Source organism: Heloderma suspectum, chromosome 3, assembly GCF_057233095.1.
Source record: "Heloderma suspectum isolate Gila_16-S chromosome 3, 16-S_ref, whole genome shotgun sequence".
In the NCBI taxonomy this organism is placed as follows: Eukaryota; Metazoa; Chordata; class Lepidosauria; order Squamata; family Helodermatidae; genus Heloderma; species Heloderma suspectum.
In genome coordinates this window covers 118,871,298-118,886,879 of record NC_139460.1, presented here as the reverse complement: position 1 = coordinate 118,886,879, position 15,582 = coordinate 118,871,298, and the positions used below count along the sequence as shown (strand labels likewise).

Below are 15,582 nucleotides of genomic sequence, written 5' to 3'. Positions count from 1 at the left end.
TGAACCTTCACTAAAAAGCAAAAAATATAAAATACTACAACAGAGATGTGCACTGGCAGGGATAAGAGCCATCTTATGAAAAACTTTTAAAACACTGACCAAACTAGAGATGTGAACACTTAGAAAAAAAGCCCAGGAAAATACAGCAGCAACATTTTTTTCTGGAAGGGGGAGCAGGTTCTGAGGACTTTTTTTTCCCCAATGGAAACACTAGAAATTTTGGGAAACCGAAGAAATAACCTCCTATGAAATATTCTCCCTTTTATAATGAGTGAAATGCTTTTAAGACAAGGCTCATTCAAAATGTGTAGCGTGAAGGTTTTTATGTAAGACAAGAGAATTTATAGCATAATACACTTTGAAGAAGTCAAACTTGTTATGAAGTTTAACTATATATCCAAACTTGCTGCTTGTTCTTAATATTGTGACTGAGACAGTTTCTGTCTAATACACTGTCTTCTGTTTACTAGGAAGTTTATGATTTCCATTTCAACATTTATTTTTTCCAACTACTTGGACAACAAAAACTAACAAACATGTGCTCTCTATGATTGGGTATTTTTACAATTTTGCTCGTACAAAACTACGGCATTCGTACTTCTGAGGCTGCAGTCCTAAGCACCCTCACCAGGGATAACCTCCAATAAACACAGTGGGTCTTAATTCTGAGTAAACGTGCATAGGATTGTCTGACGTAAACTCCCTTTGGGAGGGTTTTTATCCTAGGGTGGTCTAAAAATACTGAAATAAATAAAATTGCTATGTGAATTTCATAAATATGCCAAATAGTACAATAATATATGCCAAGTTATAAATAATGTATTTTATGACAGAGCCAGTGTGATGTAGTGGTTCAAGTGGACTGGGGACACCTGGCTTTAAGTCCCCACTCGGCCGTGAACCTCACTGAATGATCTGGGGCCTGTCACTGCCTCTGCCTAATCCACTTCACAGGGTTGCTGTGAGTATAAAATGGAGAAAAAGAGGATCATGTATACTGCCTTGGGCTCCTTGGAGGAAAAGGCAGGAGGTAAACGTAACAAATAAGAAATAATATAGAGAAGCAAAATAGGTTTAGAAAGTTAAAAATGCAAGTTTTCTATGTCTTTCAAGTTTTCCCAAACTTTCTGGGAGGAGGCGGTGTTCCTGGGAAAAAGAAGTGCCTCCAGTGAGGGAGAGCCCACCACCTCCCTAGGTAATTGGTTCCATTGTCGTATTGCTCTAACAGGACGTTTTTCCTGATGTTCAGCCGGAATCTGGCTTCCTGTAACTGGAGCCCATTATTCCATGTCCTGCACTCTGGGATGATCAAGAAGAGATCCTGGCCTTCCTCTCTGTGACAACCTTTCAAGGACTTGAAGAGGGCTATCCTATCTACCCTCAGTCTTCTCTTCTCAAGGCTAAACACACCCAGTTCTTTCAGTCTCTCCTCATAGGGCTTTGTTTCCAGTCCCCTGATCATCTTTGTTGCCCTCCTCTGAACCCTCTCCAGTTTGTCTGCATCCTTCTTAAAGTGTGGTGCCCAGAACTGGACGCAGTACTCCAGAAGAGGCCTAACCAGTGCTGAGTAGAGGGGAATTAGTACTTGCCAGGATTTGGAAGCTATGCTTCTGTTAATGCAGCCCAAAAGAGCATTTGCCTTTTTTGCAGCCACATCACATGGCTGGCTCATATTCAGCTTGTGATCGACAACAATTCCAAGATCCTTCTCGCTTGTAGTGTTGTTGAGCCACGTATCCCCCATCTTGTAACTGTCCATTTGGTATCTTTTTCCTAGGTGCAGAACTTGGCATTTATCCCTATTAAATGTCATTCTGGTGTTTTCTGCCCAGCGCTCCAGTCTATCAAGATCACTTTGAATTTTGTTTCTGTCTTCCAAGGTATTAGCTATCCCACCCAATTTTGTGTCATCCGCAAATCTGATCAGCATTCCCTGCACCTCCTCATCCAAGTCATTAATAAAAAATGTTGAACTGGGCCCAGGACCGAGCCCTGCGGTACCCCGTTTGTTACCTCTCCCCAGTTTGAGAAGATCCCATTGATAAGCGCTCTTTGAGTCCCATTCTGTAGCCAGCTGTGGATCCACCTGATCGTTGTTTCATCTAGCCCACTTTGAGCTAGTTTGCTCATCAGGTTATCATGGGGCACTTATTAGTCCACAGCATTCCCACAGTCCACAAGGGAGGTCATCTGATCAAAAAATGAGATCAGAGTAGTCTGGCAGGATTTGTTCTTGACAAATCCATGTTGGCTTCGAGTAATCACTGCATTGTTTTCAAGGTGCTTACAGAGGCATTGCTTTATCATCTGCTCCAGAATTTTCCCAGGGATTGATGTCAGACTGACTGGTCTGTAGTTCCCAGGTTCCTCCTTTTAACCCGTTTTGAAGATAGGGACCACATTAGCTCTCCTCCAGTCATCTGGCACTTCACCCTTCCTCCATGATTTCTCAAAGAGAATACACAGTGGTTTTGAGAGTTCTTCTGCCAGTTCCTTTATTACTCTAGGATGCAGATCATCTGGCCCTGGAGATTTGAACTCATTCAAAGTAATTCGGTGTTCCTTGACCATATGCCTATCCATCTCAAGCTGCAATCCTGCCCCTTCAGCCTGTACTTCGCCTTTGCCAGGGGGGTCATAGACCCTCTTTTGGGAGGAGACTGAGCCAAAGTAGGAATTCAGCACCTCTGCCTTTTGTCATCTGTTATCTTTTTGCCATCCTTATTTAATAGCTGAACCACCCTTTCTTTCCTTTTTTTCCTGTCTTTTACTATGCATATAGCTGAAGAAAGCTTTTCTGTTGCTTTTAGCATCCCTCACTAACCTCAGCTCGTTCTCAGCTTTAGCCTTCCTGACGCCATCTCTGCAATTTTGTGCTACCTACCCGTACTCTTCCTTTGTTGCTTGGCCCTCCACTTCCTGTATGTGTGCTTTTTTGTTTTCAGGTCATCGCTAAGCTTTTTGTGAAGCCACATTGGCTTCTTCTGTTGTCTTCTACCTTTTCTTCTTGTTGGAATTGTTTGTAATTGTGCCTTGAGAATTTCCTTTTTTAAAAACTCCCACCCATCTTGGACTCCTTTTCTCATTAGAGTAGTTTCCCATGGGACCTTACTTATTATTGTTCTGGGTTTATTAAAATTGGCTTTCCTAAAATCCAGGGAAGGCGTTTGGCTACACTTGGCTTTTGCTTCCTCTAGATCGGGATCCCCAACCCCTGGGCCGCAGACTGGTACTGGTCCGTGGCCTGTTAGGAACTGGGCCGCAGCAGGGGTGTGGGAACCCCACTTATCTTGGGTCCACAGGAGGAGGCGATCCGCCCCCCCCCCCGAATCCTCGCCAGCCCTGGCCAGCTCCGCAGCGAGTCCGCGGAGCTGCTGACTGGCTCTAGCCGCTGGCAGACTTCCGGCCGCTGGGACACAAACATTTGCGTCCCTGTTCTTCAAGTAATAGGCTACGTAAATCTTTACATAGCCTATTACTGCAAAGAACAGGGACGCAAATGGCGTCTGCTATGCAGATGCCATTTGCATCCCAGCGGCCTGAAGTCTGCCAGCGGCCGGAGCCAGCCACCAGCTCTGCGGACTTACTGCGGAGTGGAACCGGCCAAGGCCGGCGAGGATTCCAGGGGGGATGGGACGGATCACCCCCCCCCACAGATCCAAGGTAAGGGGGGTTCCCACACCCCTGCTGCGGCCCAATCCCATCCCCCCCCGGTCCGTGGAAAAATTGGTCCCTGGTGCCAAAAAGGTTCGGGACTGCTGCTCTAAAACCAAGAACTCAAGTATAACATGAGTTCCTGTAACTGCTACTTTATCCACTAAGACATCGCTCTTGGTTAGGATCAAAACAAGGATAGCCCATCCTCTAGTTCCTTCCTCTACTTTCTGTAGGAGGAAGTTATCAGCAACACAAGTCAGGAATTTCTTGGAGTGGCCATGTTTTGCAGAATTTGTCTCCCAACAAATATTGAGGAAACTGAAATCCCCAATTACTACTACATCTTACTTCCTTGAAACACTGGCAACTGGCTTTTCAAAAGTTTCATCCTCGTCTTCTCCTTGACTGGATGGCCGGTAGTAGACTCCGACCACCATGTTCCTTTTATTCTTTGCTCCATTTATTTTAACCCAGATGCTCTTGATGGGGCTACCAAGCTGATTCTCCTGTATTTCCGTGCAGAGATATGTATTTTTCACATATAGTGCAACCCCACCTCCCTTTCTGCTCCTCCTGTTCTTTTTGAACAAGTTATATCCTTCAGTTGCTGTATTCCAGTCATGGGAGTCATCCCACCAAGTCTCAGTTACACCTATCAAGTCATAACTTCCCTCTTGTATTAAGAGTTCAAGTTCGTTCTGTTTGTTTCCCATACTCTGGGCATTAGTATACAGACATGTGCTTTATAGTCTGGCTTTCTTCCTACATATTTTTGAAGACTAGTATGGACCACTATTAGGGCTGTTGTTGTATCCGTTGTGATGCATGAGCTTTTGTCCATTTTTACCCCCAACTTTACGTCTCCCTCCCCTGTAGGATTCAGCTTAAAGCCCTTCTGATGAAATTCTTCACGCTGTGGCCAAACACATTCTTCCCAGCTCTTGTAAGGTGCAACCCTTCCCTTGCCAACAGTCTATCTTCCAGGAAGTATAGCCCATGGTCCCAGAATCTAAATCTCTCGCGTTGGCACCACCTTTGTAGCCAGTCATTCCCTTGGAGTATTTTTCTTTCCCTTTCTATCCCTCTTCTAACTACTGGAAGGATGGATGAGAAAACTATCTGGGCCGCAAAGTTCTTGAGTTTCCTTCCCAAAGCTTCAAAGTCTGGCGTGGTTTCTTCGTAGCTCTGCTTGGCGGTAACATCTGTTCTCACATGGATAAGAAAGGGATACCTGTCAGTGGGCTTTATGAGTCCCACTGAGTTGAGTGAGACGTTAGTCATGACTAACTTTTCATAGATTTCAATGAGACTTAAGTGGAATTAACTTACAGTGTAAGTATGTCTACTCAGATATAAACCCCACTGAGTTAAAATTGGACTTACTCTCTGGTGTGTGTATAGGACAGCAGTGTAAGTGTGGATCCAACCCATGGATCATTTGTTTAATAATAAATCAACATTGTGTTGTCTTGCATACTATTTACTAAAGTTAACAAAATACAGGCAGCAGCATTACCACATATATGCACATGGGGCTGGATCCAAAGGTCATTTTCATGAACAAAATGGCTTTTGATGCAGCAGAGGCTCCTACTAATCGCGCAGGGTGGGGGGGAGAGAAAGGTTAACTTTCACCAATTTCCCCTTCCCTCTGCAGTCCTTTGTGCTACACCTCCCATACTGCTCAAGAGGGCTCCCCCAATCCTCTGGAGCGGATTTTCAGGGGTGCAGTGGGAGAATCAGCAAAAATCACCTTCCCCTCCTTCAACTAGCAGGTGTAGTGCCATTTCTGTGAGCAGAATTTTACTCACTGGAACTTAGTGTCAGGGTTGGAACTGAGCCCAAAGAGCCCCAAAGCAGCTCTGATTCTGAGGAAGAGCTACAACCCGTGGGAGAGGAGCCCGCTCATCTCTCAGAGGCACAGCTGCAGGGAGAGGCCCCCCCTGCTCACATTCCTGAGATAGTGACCCTGGCAGCGAAAGAGTGGTTGTTGCTAGACGGAAGGCGCCGGTGCAGAGAGAGGCGTGAGGTGGAGGGTGCCAAGAGGAGGCACTCAGCCCGCTTGGCGCTACGGCAACGGCTGCATCCCGATGCCCCATGGGTAAGGGTGGGAGCCTCCCCTCCTAGCCTATAAGTTTCAGAGCTTTTCCCACCCTTCTCCAAATGGGGACCAACTGCGTACATGGAGCTTAGGTTACTCTGCTATGATACACTATGCAGTTCCTTGCTTAGTCGCTGGCAATTAGCATCTGAAAGAGTCCTTAGGTTGTAAAGGAATAAAGCCTTGGAAATCCCTTTTGTCTGAGTCTTGTTTTGGCAACTGGAGGGGACTTTAAGAAGCAGCTAGGGTGCTCCTGACACTTAGCATCCAATATTTTATTTCATATAGTCAGTAGAACCCAGGAAAGATATTCTGAGATAGGCCCTCTTCCTATTTAAATACAACTGACCAACCACATTTTACTTTCTTTTCTTTTTTTTTAACTTAAAAACTGTTTTAAGGTATCCGTATTATAGCACTGCTATTCCAGTTAATTTGCACAGAAGAACTGGACAGATTAATAAAAGTAGATCTTCTGTCAGTTTTTTTAATTGAAAGCACAAGACTAAATATGCAAATTAAAATACTCATGAAATGTATTTTATATGAAACACTTTTGATATTTTAGCATCCATTATTCATATTTCAATTTGACTGCACCATACCTCAGAATCAAAAGCAGCATTCAACAGAGCTTTATACAGCAGCCATGTCCACATAACTGTAGTTATTTCGTTGTCTTGTTCTCTAGCAGAATAAGCTTCTAAAATTTGATTTCCAGAATTTCAAAATAGGACTCATGTCAGAAACTGAAGATAAAATTGAGAACTCCTTCTATGCTCTGATGTTTCTAGATATATTTGATCAAATCCATAAGCAGCATTAGTTTTCTATGCAACACTGTCAAGCTTCTCAAGTTATTATCCAAAGACTGCTGTCTAGAAATTACCCATATAGACAAACAAGAAACTCCAGACTGTTTTAGCCACAGCGCATTTGCTATCATACATGGAACTTTCATCTTTACTACACCCATAGCAGGCAGAAGTCAACAGGTGATGCTTTACCTGTCACTTCACTCCCATGCTAGGTAAACTTTTACCTGTTGACTTCCATTATACAGTTGTTAATAGAAGAATCCACCTGTAAATGTGTGCCATATCTATGTTTCAGCAGAAATGTCAGTCCTACTACTGTTTGTTTATTCAAGCTGAATGAAAAGTCAGTCCTGAACTTAAGTGTTGTTCAGACTTTTAATCCATAAACAAACCAGACTGAAGCGAATTCAGACTTTTAATCCATAAACAAACCAGACTGAAGTGAATTCAGCAGTTGTCATTGCAGGGAAATAGGCCATGTGCTCCAAGTTCCAAACCAGTTTCTTTTCAACCCATTTTTGGAACATTTCAGTGAAAGGATAAAACTTGTAATTCTATTTTCTTTAAATTACAATGACTCTAGATCACTTTTGCCCTTTGAAAGTATGTCCTGCAGCACCCTTTCACAGATTGTTCAAGTATGTGTCACTGCTAGATGCTGAACAACAAACACCACCAACTTCCCCCCCTAGAACTTTAACATTTGACCATATTAAGAAACACACTGAATAAAGACTGAGGAAATATAATTAAAGTTAGTAGACTGTAGGGTGGTTTATTCCTTACAGTTTTCAATCCTCTATTCCGCTTCCCATTAGCACAGAACTACTGGCTGCTTTGTAGTACACAGCAGCTTTCCCTATTTACATCACTTACACTTCAGGTTTGAGAGCACCAAAGTCCTCCTCACCATTCTACTGACATCTACTAAGTGGTTTAAATTGCTCTCATGAAGACCCCAGTGGGAAGGTCCACCCTTGCTTAAAACAGCCTTACTTAACCAAAAGCACAGATCAAGAGATGAAGCCCTGCAGCACATGCCAGTACTAGCTCCCTCAAAAAAATTATTTGCAAGAAAGGCAAGCACTGGGGATCACTGCAAGCAGGACTGAACTTTGGGGTACTTCATGTTTTCAGTATCTATATCATATACATGCTAAACATCTGATGGTCTGAATCTCTTACAAAGGATTGAGGAATTGTTAAGGTTTGTTGTTGGGTTTAAAAAACAAGAACACACACACACACACACACACACACACTGCTGACCTGCCCCCACCATGCTATATCACAGATTGAAACTAAGGGGAGTTTCAAAGGCAAACAGTTTTTCAGGCAGAATGGGGTGAAGGAGGCTGCTGTTTGATCAAAAATCTCTTTAGGATCAGAGAACAAATTTCACAATAACTTGGTCAATATGTAAATTGTACATATATGTATTTTAGAACTTGTTTTGATATGGGTACACACAACAGAGAGATCCTTATTGCCTGCAATACATATGCGTCTGGACAAATCATATCCAGAGACCCACTGACAAGAATAATATCAGCTCAAAACCCTTCAATTTTAACTCAACTGCATTCTACCCAGCAAAAGCCTATTTTCCAGGATGTTGCAGAGCCAGAAAAGTCTATGGCCACAAGGTGAGATGACATAATTCCAGCATACCACATTATCCATGGAAGAGCTGCTCATTCACACAGGAAGAAAATCTGGAACAGAAGCTTATGCCACCAAATAGGAGAATAGCTTTGTATCTAGCCTCAAAAAAGTTAGCGCATTACCGACACAGTTAGCGGTGAAAAAGGAAATTGTCTCTGTTTATACGTAGCAACAACACATACTTTAGGTTGACTCCCCCTCTTGGAAAACTGTATCACACCTAGTGTACATGTATGTATTTGAAGATGAAATCGTTCAGTATATATATCTATATTCCAGTGCACTGTATAGAATCAGACAACTTGAAGAATATGCTGAAGGGTGGGTTTTTTCCCACGATTTACGTTATGAACACAATTTTTGCTGGTTTATTAAATAATAGTTCAAGCATAAAATATTAAATAATCACACACAGCAGAGAAGACATACAATGGGTTTTAGATCACTAAGACATGTCATTTCAACCATCTACAATTTTAATTTGGATACCAAAACGTTTGAAGGCCAGAAATGCCTTGCAATGGCACCAAGTGGAATTTATCCAGAGGCAAAGTGTTTTATCATAAGAAATTTCAGTAGGAACATGAAGAGGGTGATATGAGGTTTTTAATTTTCAGAACCAGAGACAGACTCTTATTTCAATGGAGTTAGTCCAATTAAGGCCAGTGGTAGGAGAGCCAAATGTTATGTGGGGTTTTTTTACCATCTACAGAACACTGCTCATATGCATCTTCTATTTGTGTCCAAAGAGCTTACTCTCACACAAACTTTTCAGAAACATAGGAAGGTTTCATAACGGCAACACAATGTCACACAAATGAACGTCTATCTGTGCAATGGGGCTTTCCCCTCCCCTCCTCTGAAGACCTGCTCCAGAAGTTCCCCTAACATTCCCCAGCACATTTTAAGGGCACACGGGGGTGCAGGTGAGAGGAAGAATCACATTTTGCCATTACATTGACTGAGACCATTCCATCAGTAGGAGGGGTTAATTGGATACAACTCAAAAGTTTGGTCAGCTGTAAATGATGAGTTCTATAGTAGCTTTGATCCACAATCCAACTTTTGATCAACTTTTCCCCATATTCATATATGCTTTAAGATAATCGAATGCACTTTTAGATTCCTTTCCTGTACATGTATGCTTGCAAAATAACTCTTCTAGCTAGAACATATAAGATAGAGTAGGCTTACTGCTTATATTAATTTTCCAGCTAGATTCTATTGGCATGTGTTCACACTCATTTTGTCTACCTGCTCACTACAATACTCTAGTTTCAGTTTGTACGATTGCATTTAGATTACCTTAGATGTCCCTTCCATCCCAAGAAGACCAAGATTTAGAACACAACCAAATATTTAGAACACAACCAAACTGCTACTGTCAAACTCCATTCTGCACAGTGAAATGGAACCCCTGCCTGAACAAACTGGAATGCAGAAAGAAAAAGGGACTTTGAAAAGAGAGCGGTTGTGAGAGAGATGAAAAGAAGACAAGACAGAACTAGCTCTGGAAGTAGAAACAGGTCAGCTGACAATTTACAACTTTGGAAATACAACATTTGTAGAGGGAAGCTCAGAGGGAAAGGATGTGCTTTGTATGTACAATGTATTGGGTTCAACTATCTGGCATATCCAATTAAACTATCTCAGATAGCAAGACTGGGACTGAGACTTTGACTGACAACAGTTCCTCACTGAAGACAGTATAGACTACATGTACCAGTGGTCAGTGTAGGAGTTTCCCATCTTTCAATGAGACCTAGTGCCAGTTGCAAAGGAAGTTAAACTGTGGTGAAAGGCAAGCATCTGCAGTTCAGCCATAGGGTCTGACAAGCTTCAATGCCTGGGTCAAAAAAAAAGATATGGAAAAGGCATGGCCAATCATTTAATAGGGCTTTAGTTGTTAAAGGTAGAGGAAAATTTGCAATACAGAGAAGTTGATTAATTGGTTGTAACCTATATTTATTCCACTGTAATTTGTATTTGTGCTTGTGTTTCAACTGGAAGTTGCATGTATTTAAGATTCAGCAAATCACACCCTTATTCAGACCAGATCAACATCACTATTTCATCATGCACTTCTTTAGTGTCTTTAGCTACTTCAGATTGCACTGAGAATCACAATATTTAAGATTAGTACAGGTTAGATACACTTACAAACATTTGAACATATTGCTTTCTTTATAGAAACCATGCTCCATAATGGGCTTCACCCAGGTATATTTTAAGATGCCTACACTATGACAGCATATTCAGCAGACTGCCAGAAAGTTCTACTGATTTGACTTGTACATGGTTTTTACATAAGAAAGTTTATACTGTGTCCTCAAGAGCAAAGACAAACAGCAGAAGGTGCTTTTATAGAGTGGTTTAAAAGGAAGTGCCTTATTTCTGTATTGATCACGCACACTTCATGTACAAAGGCTCATTGTCAGTGAGCCAACATGTATGTGCATGTGCGACTGTGCGCACATGAATCAGAGCTCCTTTAGCCCCCTTTCTATACAAAGTAGCTATCCTTTCTGGCAAAAAGAGAGGCTCAGGGAATCACTAGAATGTACTCTAAATTGACCATTGACCCTTAACAATAAATGGTTCATGGGAACTGTTTAAAAATCGGAGTATGTGTCTCCTGTTTATAAAACCAAAACTGGTGGTAAAGTATGTTATGAATCATAACAACTGTAGCAACTGTCCATGAGACCATGGCCTGCATGACTAGCAGAGGAACACTGTATATTATATCTTCAAAATAAGCAAAAGTTTTAAAGGTGTCTCAAAGGCTTCCTTCACAAATGGCTGAAATGCTAATTCTGTGAGCAAACTTTATCTCCTGTGCTGGAGTCCTAACAAATTTTGTGATACTGAACTGGCACAGAAGTCTGTAGATTCCATCTTATCCATACAGCATAGCACAATAAGAACTAGTACCAATTTGTGCAACTCTTTCTCAAAAAGAAATTAATTAACCATGGAAGAGATCTGTATGTAACCAAGTATCAGGAATGTATTCACACCATACAATGAACAGCATTACTAACACATGCCACAGAAGAACTGCTTGTAGATATTATCATTGTCACATGAAATCGGCACATAAAATCTGTTCGATTCAGCAAAGTGACCATTTCCAACTTGGTGAACAATAAAATGAAATGCAACTAAAAGCAATTAAAAACATACAAAATGAAGATTATGAAGCATCCATCTGCACTGCAGACATACCAGCTTCCTCCAAGTAAACCATAGGATTTTAAATTGATTTTTAATGGAACGTTTTGCAAGACATGCAAGGCAATTTTTGCCACATTAATAGTGAAAAAGAACAAGCAACCATAGGCCTAATTTAGACATAACATTAAACTATGGTATGAAAATGAGCTACAGTGAGCCTCAGTCTGATGCACTCCTCTATCCCCCTCCTCCTTCACAGATGAGAAGGCTAAAAGCTTCCGCTCTCTGCTTGGAATAAACCCCAGTCTTCCATTACATCTGAACTCAGCAAACTGTGGTTCACTCTAAGTTCAGTTAGAAAACAAAAACAGAAGCTGAAACCATGTGGTTTGTTTAAACTAGCCACAGTTAGATTCAAAGTTTCGGCTACTGGGCAGGATAGAAATGTAATAAATAAATAAATAAAATCACCGTTTCCTCAGTTCAGACATGAGGGGAAATTGTGGTTTATTCAAAACTGAAAGTGGGAAGCTTTCAATTTCTTCCTGTTAAGGATGGAGGAGAGGGGAGGGGGAGTCCATGAACCCAAGACTTACAGCAGATCATTCTGATAAGGCTAAAATGTGATATTGCATTATGTTTGAATCAGGCCAGTATGTAGACATGGAGGAACTACTGTTAACGCTGAACATAACGCTCCAAAATATTTGGAAAATTCTTCCAGAATTTCAGTTCAAAAAATTACTGAAAAGGGTGTTTCTGGCATGAACTGCACCCACTCATCCCAACCTGAATTTAAATAGTTTAAGGACGCAATTCTATGCATGTTTAGATGGAAAAATGTTCTACAGCTCCCAGCATGACCAGCATGCTCGGAATTGTAGGACTTCTTTTGGTCTAAACATGCACTGGATTGAGCCCTAACAGAATTAAAACTTGCTTCATCTATATAAAATAATATGTGCTTCATCTCCTTGATAAAAAGTCCAAAATAGAATTCTATAATTTCATGAAGTATATAGTCTCTATTGCCTATTAAAGGGTATAATATTACGCAACTGTCAAAATCTAGCAAAGAAGCAAGTATTCTTAAGCTCACTGTTGAATTCTGTACTGAATTGTGCCCAATACTAAGTTTGGCAACACAGTATGCTAATTCACTTGAAAAAAAGTGAGGTAAAGAATCAAATTTGCTCTCAATCCTAAATATTTGCACTTCAGTCAATATTGGAGTATCTACTTGTAATGGCCGAGTAACATCTCTGTTAACACATGCACAAACGCATGATGTTTATGGTGGTAGTCTTAGTACTAACCCAACAATTCAACTTAGGTATTTATTTCCTGGTACAACAAATCTTAAGAGTCCCTTTATGCTGCCTTCTCTGTCAAGGTCATGCGGTGAAGCCATGCTCAGGTACATGCAACAGGACTCTAGTATATCTATCAAGGCAAAAAAGAAATAAAAGTTGCCAACACTGCTACTGACATATTATAGGGCACATGCTTTTATCAACACAGAAATTACTCTGTTAGAAGTAGTAATGTGTGAAGCAGCTCATTAAAATTAGGCCCTTTATATAATAATCTCTGATGATGATCTGCCTTTTAAAAAGCTATAAATATTTAAATACATGAAAAAAATATATCAAAGCTTTTAAAATAATAAAACCGTACATCAAATAGGCTTTGCAAGTAACTATTAAGCTTGCCCATTCAGGGTTTTGATTCAGGTACTCTCTATAGAAGATGAAGAGCTAGAAGTTACTTTTACTTATATGTAAAATCTGTACATGAATTCTTTAACAACTCTCATGTCCATGTCAGCGTTTTGGAGTCACAATTCACACTCATGATCTAAGACAACAGCCACAGCCCCCCACACACACACGCATATTATATATACCCATAAAACAAGGCTTTGTTACAATTGTTTAGTATTTGCAGCATTCTTATCATGACAAATTATTTTGGGGGTAATTTAAGACAGACACCCTTTCTCTGAAAATAAATGTTCATTCTGTATGAAGCCACTGTCTCACATATTGAAGAAATTGCTATTTACATTTGCTGTGTCACTTAAATTAATTACATGCTCCTGTTCCAAGCCCCATTCCCCTTCATCCTCTTCTTCGGGCTCAGCTTCTGACCCATTGCGAGTGTTCTCGTACAAAAAAATCTGTTCATCTACGTGAGCTGGGGCTAACCGATTTCTCTTGGCACTAACAATGTTAGCAGAAGAACCAAAGAGACGTTCAGGAAAGACCCTTGTGGCCACAATGCACCAGTATTTCTGAAGTACCTTTGGTAAAACTGGAAATAAAGCTAACCGGTCAGACCACCACTTGAGTGGATCTTCATTTAGCCCAAGGACTTTCTGTGACTTGAAATTGCTCAGTTCCTCAATAATCTGAGCATGCCACTCCTCTTGGTCTTCAACACCCCCTGTCTGGCAAAAGATTTCTGCAAGCATGTTATTGATGGCGCTGGTCGGAGGAGGGGTGGAGGCAATTGCCATTTTTTTCACTGGTGGCTCTTCGGACACAGCAAAAAACTGTTCTTCAGGCCTCAGTGTGTTCTCTTTTATCTTCTCTAGGAGACTTTTTGCTTCCTCTACCACTCTGTTTTCAACCTGCTGTCTCTCAAATGTTGAGAGAAAGGGTAGTTTCTTGTATCTTGGGTCCAAGAAAGTTGCAACATTGAGAAACATGTCTATCTCAGGTGTATGCTGGTATGTGGTAGATAATTCTTTGGCTATCACTTCCTTTGCCATACTGATTTCTTTCAAGTCATTTTCTTTAATATTTAATGTTGTATTCAACAGCATGTGAAGGAGGGGTTTCACCATACTTATTGTTGGGTACTTGGAAGCAGACATCATCTCAGCAACCTGCTTGAATGGCTGGAGCAAGTCCACCAGGCCTTCAATTGTATTCCATTCACTGGCTTCCAACATCAGGTGGTGATTATTGCTATCCTCCACAAGAACTGCAGCAATTACAAACTGCTGCTCTTTAAGACGTTGCAACATGGCAAGTGTACTTCCCCACCACAAAACCCGATCACTCACAAGCATGCAGTGCAAAATATTCTGCTGCTTCTGCTTCTCACTCAACATGTACATGGCTACCGCAGACTGCTGAAAATATTCCACCAGTTTCCGACACCTAGACAGGACACCACACAGTTTAGGCAGCTGAAAAGCTTGTTGTATACCCACATTAAAAGTTTGCCCTAAGCAAGGCATCTGTACTGGAATGTCCAGGAGAGAGCAAGCTTTCGCTATGTCTTTCCCATAATCTGTTGTAGCACCAAAAACTTTTGTATTAATTCCCCATTCGATGAATATCTCATAAAGGACTCGGGTAATAGTCTCTGCAGTATTTTCCTCTGGCACTTCAAATGTTTTTAAACACCGGGAATTAACAGCCAGGCAGTTGGAAGAGCCATTACTGAGAAAATGAACTGACAGTGTTACATAGGATCTGTTCTGGTTTTCACTTTTCCACATATCAGTGGATATGCCACACCATGGGATATCAGTCAGTTCTTTTAACACAATGTCCCTAACAGCAATGTATTTTTCAGGAATTGCTTTTGTGCAGAAATACTTTCTGCAAGGAAGTTCATATCTTGGGTCCGCTGTTCTTAAGAGATTCTTGAAGGTGGGCTCATCTACAATAGAAGGAGGATATAAGCCCTCGCATATTAAGCTAATCACAGCCGATGTCAGCTCTTGATGTTTTTTATTCTCATAACTGTGACTTGCCTTCATAATTAATGTGTCCTGAACAACCTGCTGAGATGATTCTGGCTTCAGTTTCGAAAACGCAGTTGCAAAAGCCTCCCTCATTTGCTCAGTGTTACTTTTCACAAATTCACAGAATTCATCTGGATGATTCTTTTCAAGGTGGTAAGAGAGGTTAGATGTATTTCCCGAATAGGCAATCTGTGCCATGCAAATGCGGCAGTAGATTTTCTTCCATTGTAATATACATCCTTCTGCATTGGTATCAAAGCCAAAATACTTCCACACTTTACTCTTTGCTCTTGGGTGGGCCACTAACTTTAGGTCTGATGGGGAAGTTTCCAAACTTTTATTCTCCATTGCTTCTTGGCCACTGTCCCAATCTTTTGATTCTTCACTCATTAATGAGCACCTGA

At 41.2% G+C, this 15,582-nt stretch overlaps 2 protein-coding genes across 6 annotated transcripts in view; both read right to left on the bottom strand.

Annotated features, from left to right (window-relative positions):
- DHRSX (dehydrogenase/reductase X-linked) overlaps nt 1–15,582 on the bottom strand; it is a 193,196-nt gene that overhangs the window by 166,168 nt on the left and 11,446 nt on the right. The window lies entirely within an intron of this gene.
- Nucleotides 1–15,582, bottom strand: part of ZBED1 (zinc finger BED-type containing 1) — an 88,236-nt gene that overhangs the window by 61,208 nt on the left and 11,446 nt on the right. For 4 of the 5 annotated variants that reach the window (XM_084844276.1, XM_084844280.1, XM_084844278.1 and 1 more), the window contains exon 2: nt 13,484–15,578. In XM_084844276.1, coding sequence (XP_084700402.1) covers nt 13,484–15,568 — 2,085 coding nt within the window. In that variant the 5' untranslated portion in view covers nt 15,569–15,578. The remainder of the gene's footprint in view (nt 1–13,483; nt 15,579–15,582) is intronic. The other variant, XM_084844281.1, reaches the window with a different exon arrangement.